At 41.0% G+C, this 12,464-nt stretch overlaps 1 protein-coding gene across 3 annotated transcripts in view; it reads left to right on the top strand.

Annotated features, from left to right (window-relative positions):
• Positions 1 to 12,464, top strand: part of ATG10 (autophagy related 10) — a 68,895-nt gene that overhangs the window by 38,349 nt on the left and 18,082 nt on the right. For all 3 annotated transcript variants that reach the window (XM_066181948.1, XM_066181949.1, XM_066181950.1), the window contains exons 4-5: positions 5,428 to 5,554; positions 11,939 to 12,036. In XM_066181948.1, coding sequence (XP_066038045.1) covers positions 5,428 to 5,554; positions 11,939 to 12,036 — 225 coding nt within the window. The remainder of the gene's footprint in view (positions 1 to 5,427; positions 5,555 to 11,938; positions 12,037 to 12,464) is intronic.

The following is a 12,464-nucleotide window of genomic DNA, read 5'->3' as shown; positions in this document are numbered from 1 at the left end:
CCACGCCTCTGTTCCAGCCCTGTGCAGACAGCCTTGTACTCTCTATATTAAAACAAGAAAAAATGTTTCTTCTGTGGGAGGAGAAAAGCCACCAAATTCTGCATTTTATATGTGACAACTCAGGAAGAATGAGGAATGATTTTGTAACAATTCCCCACCTTTATGCGAAGACAAAATTCACAACTGTTCTGTTTTCACGGTCCGTTGCTTCTTTTGCTTGAAAAGGCTTTGCTTTCAGTTGTGATAGTGGTTTTGAAGCAATCAAAAGACAAATCTAATTTCCAGCTGTTAGAAATGATTGTTCATGCATGAGGAACTACTGCAGTTTTATGTGCCATGTCTTTTTGGGATGTAAGTCTTGGTTTTGGTGTTTTGGTATGCCATGAATAACAGAAGGCTTGTGGGGGGGGGGCGGGGGGGCAAACTTTTTTTGGCAAATAGTTATTTTGAAAATGACTGGATGCTTTCATAGTGTCATGGCCAGGGTTCTGAGTTCAGTCAGATTTCGCTTTGGGAAATGACACGTTTCAGGGATCCACTACCTGTTTACCTTGACTCCACTGGTGACATAGTGGCTTTAAATGGCAGCTGTATCTTGCAAAAGAAAGCTCTTTGCACACAGTATTTCAGGCATCACCAAATGATTTAAGAGCCACTTTCTTTCTCTGTTATTGAGTATTTAACCAGGTTCTTCACTTGGATGACTAAACTGTAAGAAGTCCAGGACAGTGGGGAGGATTTTGTAGCTGCACACAGAAAATAAATCCGTAAGGTAACTTCATTATGTTTCAGACCTCTTCTGTTACCCTTGTGTTTTCCTCATCTGTCACTGGTGATGTCAGCAGTAGAAAGGACCTGGAGGTGGTTGGATTATGTGTTCTTCACGTAAGAGAGCAGTTTATCAATGTACATAAAAATGGTGCAACTGGTGGTAAAGGGTTTTGTACAACATTGATATTGCACTGAAGTTCTTCAGGGAGATGTCTGCATTTTTACAGGCTGTGGTAGAGCTACTTTTGTTTAGAGCCTGTAAATTTGAGCACAGTGTGAATATTTAGTAGTGATGAAAAACAGAGATATTCAGTAGATGCACTCAGTCTCCCCCTCCCAGGCAGGGTCACTTCGCTGACCACTGTGACCCCACGCTGCGTGGTCAGTGTCGGTGGCAAAGGCAGCTCAAGGTCTAGAGGTGTCAGGCTGTGCCAGGCTGGGCAGATCCTGTACAGGAGGGACCAAAGCCTGCAGGAGAATGTCCTGCAGAGACTGGACCCGCGGGGGCTTCGGGAAGAACGTGGGGCACGGTCTGAACGCTTGGGAAAGCACCCGGGCGGAGAGCAGAGATATGATCTCACCACACGGCCACGCCCTGCTCATCAGCCTCTGCTTTGATTCTCCCTGATGAACGCTGTCCCACCATTCAGTGTCCATGCTCAAATATCTCTGTTTGCCAGGGAGAAAATGTGGAAAGAGCTTCTCCTGAAAGTTCTTGTGTTTCAGTCGTGGCTCTGCATCTCTGAAGAGAGAGGAAGAGCGATACATTTTCAGCTTTAGAGGCTTAAATGAAATTAGATGTAAATGCATTCCAAGCAATGAAGGCAAATTTGCTTACTAATCTGGGTTGCATCTCCTTTTTCCCCTCCTCACACTGAAAGAAGCATTATCAGTACCTGTGCCTGTGTCTCCTCTTCTCAGTCCTGCCTGCATTCCTGCAGGAGCATCTCCCAAGGGCCTGGAAAAGGCAGGAGTAAACAGGCCAGGGCAGCAAGAAAAGAGATGAGGAACATGGAACTGGGAAAAGGCAACAGTGTCTGGACACCCAGGGCAAATACTTATTTGCACCACTCCTCTTACCTTTTCCCTCAAAAGGTGGCCTGCTTCTTAATTTCGAAGGGAACTTAGGCTAAGCAAGAAAGTCTGACTCAGTGGGCCTCTGCAGGTGAGGTGGAGATAGGAAAATGTTTGGTGTCAGTAGGAGACCCTTTTATTTTTTTTAAGGTAATTCTGTCACCTTCCCAGTTTACCCTGTCTGCCTTGCTTTTTCTTCATGGTCTCCCTCCAAAGGTACCTTAACCCACACCTCCCTGGTGCTGCTAAACTACCCAAACCCACAATTAACTCTCTCCTGCTGTCAAATTAACTTGTTACCACAGGTTTTAAACTTGCCTTCCTCATCAAGAGGAATACAAATTATACAAATATGTTATTTTGCCTTCAGAATGACACCTGGCAATGTTTCTTATCTATTGATTTAAATAATTTAGCATTTTAAAGGGAACAAATCGACTTAATTTGTTTTGGGGATACTTAAAGGTTGAGGACAATTTTATATCAACTAAAATCAGTGGTAATTCATTTATGATGGAACTAATGTAATTAATTAGGTAGTTGCTGCTTATCTTCTTTCTAATACATACATTGCTTTTAAACATCTGCTCAATAGTCCATTATGATAGCACAGGAGTGATTTTACCTGAGAGCAATAGAGAAGCAGATGCTTCCTGATGACAGCTTCCCAATTTGCTTAGGAAACAGCCAGTCAGTCCTGGATTCACATTTTTAACTTGAAGCATGACAGGCATGCAAGTAAATTTGAAAATCAGAAACAGAAATTTTGAGGAACAAGTTTCTTCATATCATTTTTAATGATTGCAGTTTGGTTAAAATTTAAAACCCTTTTTTGGTTAGTGTTGTGTATGACATTTTTTAAGGCTGATGTTTGTGCTTTGTCTTTTGTTTTCTGGTGTCTGTACACATGGATGCTTTGCAGCACTTACAAAATCATCCAAATTTATATTTGATTCAGTGTTGTCTAGTACAGTAACTAAAATTCAACATCAGCTCAAAAAGAGTCAGAGCAACAATATAATTAGGAAGAGGAAACTAGAACAATTATTCAAAGAAAGAGTTAGTATAGGCTATCATGACATATATAAAGGGTCAGTTGAGCTTTTTTAAAATAAGTTACACCTGTGTTTTGTATTTATGGCTTTATCTGTGGCTGTTTAATGAGTTAAGATGAAGTCTTGTGGGCTGGTACAAAACTGGCTGAGGCTCCTTGATTCTAGTCAGCCATTTGTAGATGTTTAGATGTTGCAAAGATCACCTAAAATGACTGTACTCGTTTTATTCATCTCATCAGCAAAGTTCATCTCATCAGCTACAGAGATACCATCAAAACTTATAGGCTACAAAATGTACTTTCCCTGCAAAAATACTGTGGGCTGTACTTGCAGAGATTGTAAAGAGCACGATTGCACATCAATGATGTGTCTTTTTAAATCAGAAAATGTGAAACTGCTGTTTACTGAGAGGAAGGGGGATTAGAGTAGCCCTGAGAAAGATTCAGCTATTTGCTTTTGTGTGCAGCTCTAAAATAGTCACAAATTAGTCATTTTACCATTGTATATAGAATGCAGTGTATGCAGACAGTCTTTTTCCTAGAACAGTGGTATTTAACACAGGAACAGGTAGTCTTGCCATTTCCAGAAGTATCTTTTAGGGCAGAGTAAGCTAGTGACTAAGCAGGAGGCAAGGCCGTGGTGTCTGATGAAACATTAATGTCTGAGAAGCGCCATGTAGGCTCAGTTCTGAGCACTGACTCTTTCTCTTCCCCACCCCTACACACATGAAAACCAGTCTGTAGCTGGGTTTGGTTTTTTTTTGGTTTTCTTTTCCCACAGGCTGCTGATGGTCTCTTTTGCTGTTTTTACTGAGGCATTAATCAATTTTAAAGAAGGTTCAGTGATATATAGAGAAGAAATTTACTTTTTTCTTGATTTTTTTAACCTGTATTTTACATATAACCACTGGGTATGACTTGTGTTAGGAGGAAAAAAACTCCCCTTCTTGGTCTGTCACTCATATATGTGGGAACTGGGCATATCATACCTGTCTTTATCTGGCCTGTGACATCAGGAGGAGCAATCATCGCTGTCCTTTTGGCAGGTTGACTTTAGGACCTCTTCATGTACAGTTTTTAAAACTTGGTTAACCCAAAGAGCATGTTTTCAAACATTCCTATTCAGTGCTTTGGGCACTTGTTTCCCTGTAAGCCAAAATCAACCATTTTTCTGCAGACAGCTAGGATTTACCGGGAAACCTCTGCTCTGTGGCCGTCTGTGATCTTCTCACTTCATGTCCAAAAAATGTATGGGCTGCTCCTTGGTCTGCAGCTTCCCAAGGTCTGGGCTTTCATTTGTGAACTTCTCTCTCTCTACCTCAGCAGCATCTCGATGTCTAATACACTAAATTTTGGGAAAGTCACATCAGGAAAAAACCTGAAAATATCTTGGGTGTCATTACTGTTAATCAGTTTTTATATTTCTTCATATATTGATTCATCCATTGCTGACTTGACTAAGGATGTGAAATAAAAATGCAAAGTAACTTTGAATTTCTGGTGTGTTGCATGAACATAGTGTTCAGAGGATGTTGGTTCTTCTTTTCTGCTCAATCTTTTTCTGTTTTGCTTGGACAGATACCATAAGCCAATATTCAGGGTTGCTTGGCAATAGCCAAGTCGTGAAATGCACACCCAATCTGTGGGGCATTATGGTTGCTTAGTTCATGCATGTAAATTTGGGCGTTTGAACACTGAACAAGTCCACACCCAGAATGTCTTCTTGGAAAGTTTGTTCTTATGTTTAATCTTAATGACATTATTAATTTAATGGTTCCATTTTCAGAGACATTGAATTATGACAGCTTTTAGAAAAATCCAAACAACTGGGTGCTTAGTACAGTTGGAATATTAATTTGAAATGTTGTGAAATTTGTGCTGCAGCTGGGGTGTATCTCAATGCAGTTAGTTTCATCCATTTTGATTTGTTTCAAATCTACCATAAACTTTGGTACTTTACACCTGAAATACACACAGGGAAAAAAACCCTCTCAGTTTTATTACATTTATGTTATTATTATATTTACATTATATGATATATTTTATATTATTAGCAAAAGCAACTCCTGGCAAAAAGCCTTTAAAGAAAGTAGATCAGAGGATTTTTGATAGATACATTTGATTTGTCTTTTGGCAAGGAAAACTGGATTATTTAAGGATACACTTCTAAAATGGTCTATACTGAATGTAATGAGGAGAGGTACAGCTGTAGTCCCCTTATTGTGCCAGTTACTGTGCCATGAAGATTTTAGAGAGAGCCTTGGTGCAGCTTAGAAAATCTCAGTTCTGGAAAAGCTTGCAAATAGTTCACAGTTTGTGGAAGGAAGTGTGTAACATGTCTTTGTAGGTTTCGGACTTCTCTGATTTTCTTGCTGGCGTTGAAAAATTCCCTTGGGAGTTTGCACGAGTAGTGCTGTCAAAGGGGTGGTTGCCATTATTTCTGTTCTGTGCATTTATTGAATTCATGACAATTTGCCTGGTTAAAAATGCAGAGGTTGATGTTGCTGTGGTCACGTGTGTCTTTTCAGGAGCCCTTGGATGACTCTCAGGCCGCTGGGGTTTGCAGCACAGAAGAAGTGGTTCGCTATGAGTACCACGTCCTGTACTCCAGCAGCTACCAAGTGCCTGTGCTGTATTTCAGAGCATGCTTTTTGGGTAAGACCAGCATAGACCAAATATGTTGGGTGCAGTAGATGTTGAAAATTTTGTATTAAGTTGAAGAAGAGATGTAATAAGATACTAAGAGATGAGGCTGCTCACCAGTGAATTTTTCAGTGCTCTGGACTTAGAGCTCCAGGACAGTGGAGGAGATGATATCATCTCAGCCTCAGGGAGGCTGATCTTTGACTCCTGGCATCTTGCCTGTGGTTGACTGAAACTGCCGGTCATTTTTCTTGGTCTTTTCTTGAAATGACTACAAAAACTTAGTGCTGTAGGTTTAAACCGGCCTGGCAATCAGTGGACATAACTGCAGTGCTTGAGCCACAAGGCTGGGGTCTAAATGGTGTCTTTTAAAATGTGTGCTGTTTTCTGTTTCAATTTGCTGCTTAAGGGAAAATAAAACAATATTAATATGATACTGACTTTTTTTTTTTTGTATTGAGGCTGGCTCTATGAACAGTCTGATCCTGTCTCCTCCCTGCTATATGCATCTTCTTACCTAGTGCTCCGTGGCTGTAGCCACTGTGATTTCAGCCTCCATCCTGTCAGTGAAGGAAGGAGGAACACTCAGCCTCCCACGAAGGCCACTGTTGGTGTCACTCATTTGATCAGCAGGCACGGAGTGATCACACTGCAGCACTGGCTGTGCTCTGTTCCTTGCTGCCCTAAGCCTGTGTTCTTGTGCTGCAGTGGCACCTGGCTTGTGCCTGCAGTGGTGTGGCCAACAGGACCAGCTTGTGGCACTTGTGGACAATGTTTAGTGGTGAGCATGGCTGTGTTGGGTTAAGGCTTGGACTTGATCATTTTAGAGCTCTTTTCCAACCTAAACAATTCTATGATCAGCATCTTTTGTGTTTTGAATAATATCTTAACTTTATCTAGATAAAGTTGTCTGAATGTTGCCAGTGATATCTTTTCCTTTTTAATTAAAAAGTAGCTTAAGCTGCTTTGAATGTGTTTGGTAGATTTAATCACTCTCTGCCTTATATTGTTTAATGGTTTCTAATTTTGCAGTGTTAGCATTTCAAAAAGCACTTCAGATTCAAAATTGAAGAACAAATTCTTGTAGGCTCCCTGGTGGAAAGATTTTAGTCTGAGATGCAGTTTCAGGAGTGGATAATTTGGGGTAAATTTTCAGAGTGGGACGTGGGGAACTGGGGACATTGCTCTGCCTTTACCACCAAGAAAACTCATTTGCACACATCCTGTTGCAAATTTATTTCCAGCATTATTACAGGCATTTACAAATGTGCAGTGTTGTGCCTTTGAACTTATTGTGCAGACAGGAAGATAAAGGTAGTTTTTCTGTGAGAGACGGGTTAGCCTATTTGTGGTCCTGAGAAATGTCATCTTCTGGATTTTTGCTGAATTTATAGTGCAGTGTCTCTACAGAAGAGGACGGAAATGCTGCAGGTAGAGGAAGTAGGACAGTATCTCTACTCTTCTGTACTTCCATATAATTAGTATTCACCATAAGCTGTTAATCACCAGAGAAGAGCTCACAGAGACAAAACAAGTTGTTTAGCTTGTCAGCACCAGGGAATCGGAGGTGTTGAAACATGACTCCTTATAGCTGGAAGTGGATATTACAGGAGCCAGTGGATGATCTAATGCACAATCATGGTATTATGTGCCAACAGCTCCCCTTGCAGTACAGAACTGTAATTGTTCCTACAAGTACAATTATCTTTTAAAACACTTCTTGGGAACCTTTCACAGTGGAAAACAAGGGCTTTTTTTAGATGCTTCCAAAGGTCACCTGGGTTCTCTTCAGCATTTTACATTGTCTTTTAAATTATAACAATATCTGACTCTTGAAGGGAGCAGGATACAAAATACTGGCAGTAAGTGTGTTTCCTACAGTGTTACCAGCTGGTATTCTCTGATTTTAATTATGGACAGCTTTTGAAAATGAGGAATTCTGTCTTCCCTGTGCATTGTTGGTCTGCCTGTGCTGTGCTTTTGGAAATGTGCAGCTGGCACATGCTCACAGTCACTTGAGATACCTGAGCAGAGTATCCTTTGTCTTGTCCCAAACCTGCTGTGAGGAAAACTCTGGGAAATGCCCTGAGTTTTTATTTTGAGGTAATAGTCCATATGATGGGCTCCTCATCTTGTTTGTCAGACAATCAGCAATATTCACTGCATTCCTCACCTGCACTAATCAAGGAACAATTTCCCCAAGACTTACCTCAATTTCCCAGTCTAAAGTCCTACCATTATTTGTAGACTTCATAACAGGAGGGGTTCCTCACAAGTCTCCTGTGAGCTGTTCCTGGTTCCCCTGGGATCCTGTCCATACTGATCCCCGTGCTAATAAGAGCTGACAGCGGGAGGTAGAGATGAGTTGTAATCATTCCAGTGGTTCCACAGCCCTGCCCCGTCTTGCCTTCCCCAGCACAGGGCACAGAACTGGAATTCAGAGCTCTGCTTCCTCCTTGGCAGTGTCTGCAATGCCCATCACACCTAGGAAACAATAATTCTTCTGTTCAACCTGGCTGAGGGTGTTTGCAGTATTCACTTCCATCCTTTGTATGACAGCAGCTGATACCAGCCTGTCCAAATCTGCACTCCAACAGACACGTTGCAAACTTCTCTAGAATGCTGAAATCAATGAAATCCTGCCTTTCTCCCACTGCACGTGAGTCCAGCTTCCATTTACCTGGTGTCTCAGTCCCTCCTAGGAAAAAGGCTCCCAGCAGAGTTGCTGGGGGGATCTTCCTGTGATCTCCAGGTTGGTTGGCATCCTCAGGAGCTTGCGCCAGTGAAGATATCCAGTTTTCACTCCTCTCTGTAATGTTCAAGCATTACAGACCACTTCTTCCTGCAGAAGGGAAAAAGTTGCATTGTATCCTTGTCCTTGCTGCTGTCTAAATTGGATGAAATAACTTACTTTCTCGAACTCATCTTTAGACCTTTTTTTGTTGTTTGTGAGATGAAGTTTGCTACATAAGGTGGTGTAAGGTAAGGTTTGAAATTTTGATTGCAACAGAACTAAAACCTTTTGAGGGACATCTAAACTGTTTTGTAGTCTCAGGGGATGGATTTACAGGGAAGATCTTGTTCTGTGCAAGGACAAATACTTCTGTTGAAAATAGTGATTAAGCTGAGAGATGATGAGACTGTCTGGAAAGGTGTTTGGGAACATTATAGGGTACAAGAAGATATTTTTAGGCAGTGTGTATATACATAAGAAACGTTTTTCACTGCCTCATCATACTTTGCATGTGGCATATATTCGTAATTTCAGACCTGCTGATGTCACAGCCAAGTGTCAGGAGCTCAGTGGAGACGCTAATTTCTCCAAAATCAGCCCTGTGCCTGCTGCACTGAGCCCTTCTTTCTTTCCCTGGCTTCTGAGACTACCAAATAGGTAGTTGAAGAAATGCATGAACCCCTGCTGATATCTGATGTCAGCAATTAGCCCTCTTGGAGACAGATGGTATAGGCAATTATCCTTCCCCTTCAATGCTGGCATCAGCCAGATGGGCTGAGCTAGGTCCAGTAAGCTTTCTTTAATCAGCAGAGTATTTTCCTCTTTTCCTAGTCTTTAAGATGTCAAGGAGCCTCGGTCTTTTCCTGAACCATCCCTATCTGAAGCCAGGCATTCAGAACCCTCTTGCCATACGTTTGATAGTGAGGTATCAGCAGCACAGGTGAGCACAGGCACCATTCAGGAATCACCCCGTGTGTGGAGATAATAATGGCTCGTCTCACACTTCTGTTGCCTGCAAAGGCAGAGGAAGCAGCATGAAAGCTGGCTAAAACACTGAAAAAAAAGGGCAGGACTAATGGGAGTCAACAAGGACTGCACCCTCACTCCTCCAGAGAAAAGAAATGAGGTTTTTCAGGCTGACCTGCTCAAAATACTCTCTCAGCTCAGTGACAGCTAAATCCCTGTCAATAAAAACCATGCTAATCAGTGGTTAGAGAGAGGGAGCTTCTGAGATAGGGAAACTTCCTCCAACCCTGAAGGCATGACTTTCTGTATTCACAGCCACACTGGGCCTGACTGAAGTGCTTTCCAGAATACAGATTTACTTCCTGAGCTGAAAAACATGTAACCACCATGTCCTTTCTCAGAAACACAGCTGCTCTAAAGACCACATCCTGTAAGAACTGGTTTTATTGTGGTTTTGGACATAACTGAAATTGATTAATTTCTGTGATCATATATTCTTTTAAGTCATATGAGTGGGTTTTTTCCCTTTTGGCAGTAGTTTCTTAAGATTGTTTCTTTATAACATACATCAGAATGAAGCCTCAAAACAATTTGTGCACTGTTTCACCCAAAGTGTCAAATAACCTTTAACTGAAAATCTTAGAAATGGTTGAAAGCTTTTAATTGGAAATCTCTGAAATTACTAAAAGCCCTCACTGAACATGAAGGAAATAGATTACAGTAACTTGGGAATGCTGAAAATTTTCTCTGAAAATAAATATGGAATTTTGTCTGCCTAAAGAATTTCTGCTCTTTGCAGAAATTAAGGTCCAGCTGAGAACTGCAGCTCCTGTGTGGTCTGACAGCTTCACCTTGCTGCTGTGAGCATGCACTCAGTATTCTGCCTTTTAACTATTTCTTATTTGTGGTGACATGATCAAGTTAACCCCAGCTGGGCAGTCAAGAAGCTTTTCTCAGAAAAGTTTGTTGTACTCTAAACAGTTTAAATAATGAAACTATTCCAGCTGGACTTGTGATAAGCCTTGGGACACACAGCAAGCTGTTTCCTTTTGGGTGGGTGGTGACTAAATAAATGCATGGATGGGTGAATCTGGAGCCTTCACCTTCCTCTACTGCCCCTTCTCTTGGCTTGGTGCTGCTGTTTCCTTCTCATTCTGGCTGAATTTCCCAGGTCAGCTCCATCGCAGGGAAAAAAAGAGGCATGAAGGCAAGAGGCTGCTTGGCTTAGCAGGTGCCACAGTGGGCCCTTGTTGCCAGCAGCAACAATTACTGACTGCTCTGTCAGACCAGCTGGATGTTTGAGGTCTCAGTGGGTTGCAAGAATGTGTAACAGGGCTGCTAAACATGCAAGAGTGCTGGAAAAAAAGGCATAAGAGTGCCCAAAGAATACAAATCTGTGTTTAGAGCAAGTCTGGGAGCTCGTGAATAGAATGAATTCACCATGTGGTAAAGACAAAACTCGTTTTTAACTATAAAATGGTTAATGTTTCAATAACTTCTGATCATTTCTAAAAATGGGATTAACAGAGTCAGAGTAATCCATTCCACATGTACATGAATCTGCTCAGAGTTATAAAAATTCTCAGAGAAAGGTGTACCAGCACAGTCTAGAGTGGCAAGTCAGAGGTTGCACTAGAATGTGTGTTATTGTAGATTCTACACTTGGACTTCCTCTGTTGAGAATGAAATTGCGAGTATGCATGGCATTTCAGATCACCTGCACACAGGTGATCTGAGTGTAAGTACATCCTTCTAAAATAAATTTATGCTGTTGTAGCAAATTTCTTTGTGAATGTTCGACTGTCTGCAACACTGAGCTGGTACCTGTCATCACAAGACAGTGGATGTGATGGTCTAACAAGTCTCACCTTCCTGATGATAGCATGGAAAAGCTGATTAATGTGCTGTTACCCCCTCAGATACTTCATTTGCCACCTGATTCCGCTATGGGGTGCTTATATAAGTTCAGAACTTTGTGCTTTTTTATAAGTATGTGCAGAAAATAAAACAGAGGCTGTAGGCAGCTGGTTTGAATTTCTTTCTAAACATGGCATTCAAGTGTTAATTGTGTGAATAAATCTTTTTCATTTTACAGACATAAAAATGTCAGTAGAATAAAATTGATTATCAGAGGATGATGGTTTCTGACACCTGATAAATGCCAAGATGAAGCTACTTACTGAAAGTCTATCGAAATACTGTTTGCCATAAACAATTGTTCATTAAAAATAGACATGCTTATTCTCTACATGGTTGACACTAATATTTTAGCATAATTCTAGCATCACAGCTAAAAATCTGATGCAACAATACTGTATAAATGGAGCTCAAGAAAACTTACTCCAAAATACAGTAAACTTATCTGCAGTTTTGTTCCTTGGATTTTCTTCACTCTCTCACTATGAGTTGCATATGTTTACAGTAGGTGACTCTTCATGGTGTTATTTTGCGGTTTATAATCCACCTTATCAAAACTTTGTTTTACAAAACTAGTTACACGTCACGCCTTACAATCAGCATGATTTTCTTCTTCACTCTCAAGTGACAGAGAAGAAAACTGATCAGGGAACTTAGGGTTGATTTGTGTGTACCTTCAGTCAGGATTTGAGCAGTTTTCAGTATTAATTTTGCTGTTCTGTATTGAAGATACAGCATACTTAAGAGCTTTGGCTGAAGGTGGTTGTTTCTTCCCCCAGATGGAAGGCCTTTAACTCTGGATGAAATATGGGGAAGTGTTCATGCATCCTACCAGGATCGTCTGCAGGAGGGGCCCTGGGACACTATTACACAGCAGGTGAGAATCCTCTGGTCCTTCATGAAATTGGGGAATGTGATATATGCCTGGATCCTCAGTGGCCTTACTCCTCTCTTGGACGCAAGGAAAAAAAAGTTAAAATAATAATAAAAAAATACGTGTCTATATCCTGTCATGCTGAACCATTTACCAGCAATAGTTTCAGTCCTGGATTTTGAAGGATATATAAATGTTCACCATTTAAGGCTTGCTTTGATAGTATCTCACATTTAAAATACTTTTCCAAAGCCAGTCCTCAAAAAATCAGTCAGTTTCTGAGTAATCGTGAATTTGGGTAAATACAAAAGCAGACTTATTTATGTAAATAAAACATATCAGTGTAACGTTTCACGGATTATCTGGTAATCAAACTACCCAAAAAGACTGTGTGTTATTTTCAGTTTTAAATAGACATGCAGTCTTCAGGA

Source organism: Chamaea fasciata, unplaced genomic scaffold, assembly GCF_029207755.1.
Source record: "Chamaea fasciata isolate MVZ Bird 193981 ecotype frontalis unplaced genomic scaffold, bChaFas1.0.hap1 SCAF_4, whole genome shotgun sequence".
NCBI classification, from domain to species: Eukaryota; Metazoa; Chordata; class Aves; order Passeriformes; family Sylviidae; genus Chamaea; species Chamaea fasciata.
Note: the sequence above shows the minus strand (reverse complement) of the source record. Positions and strands in the feature narration are given on the sequence as shown.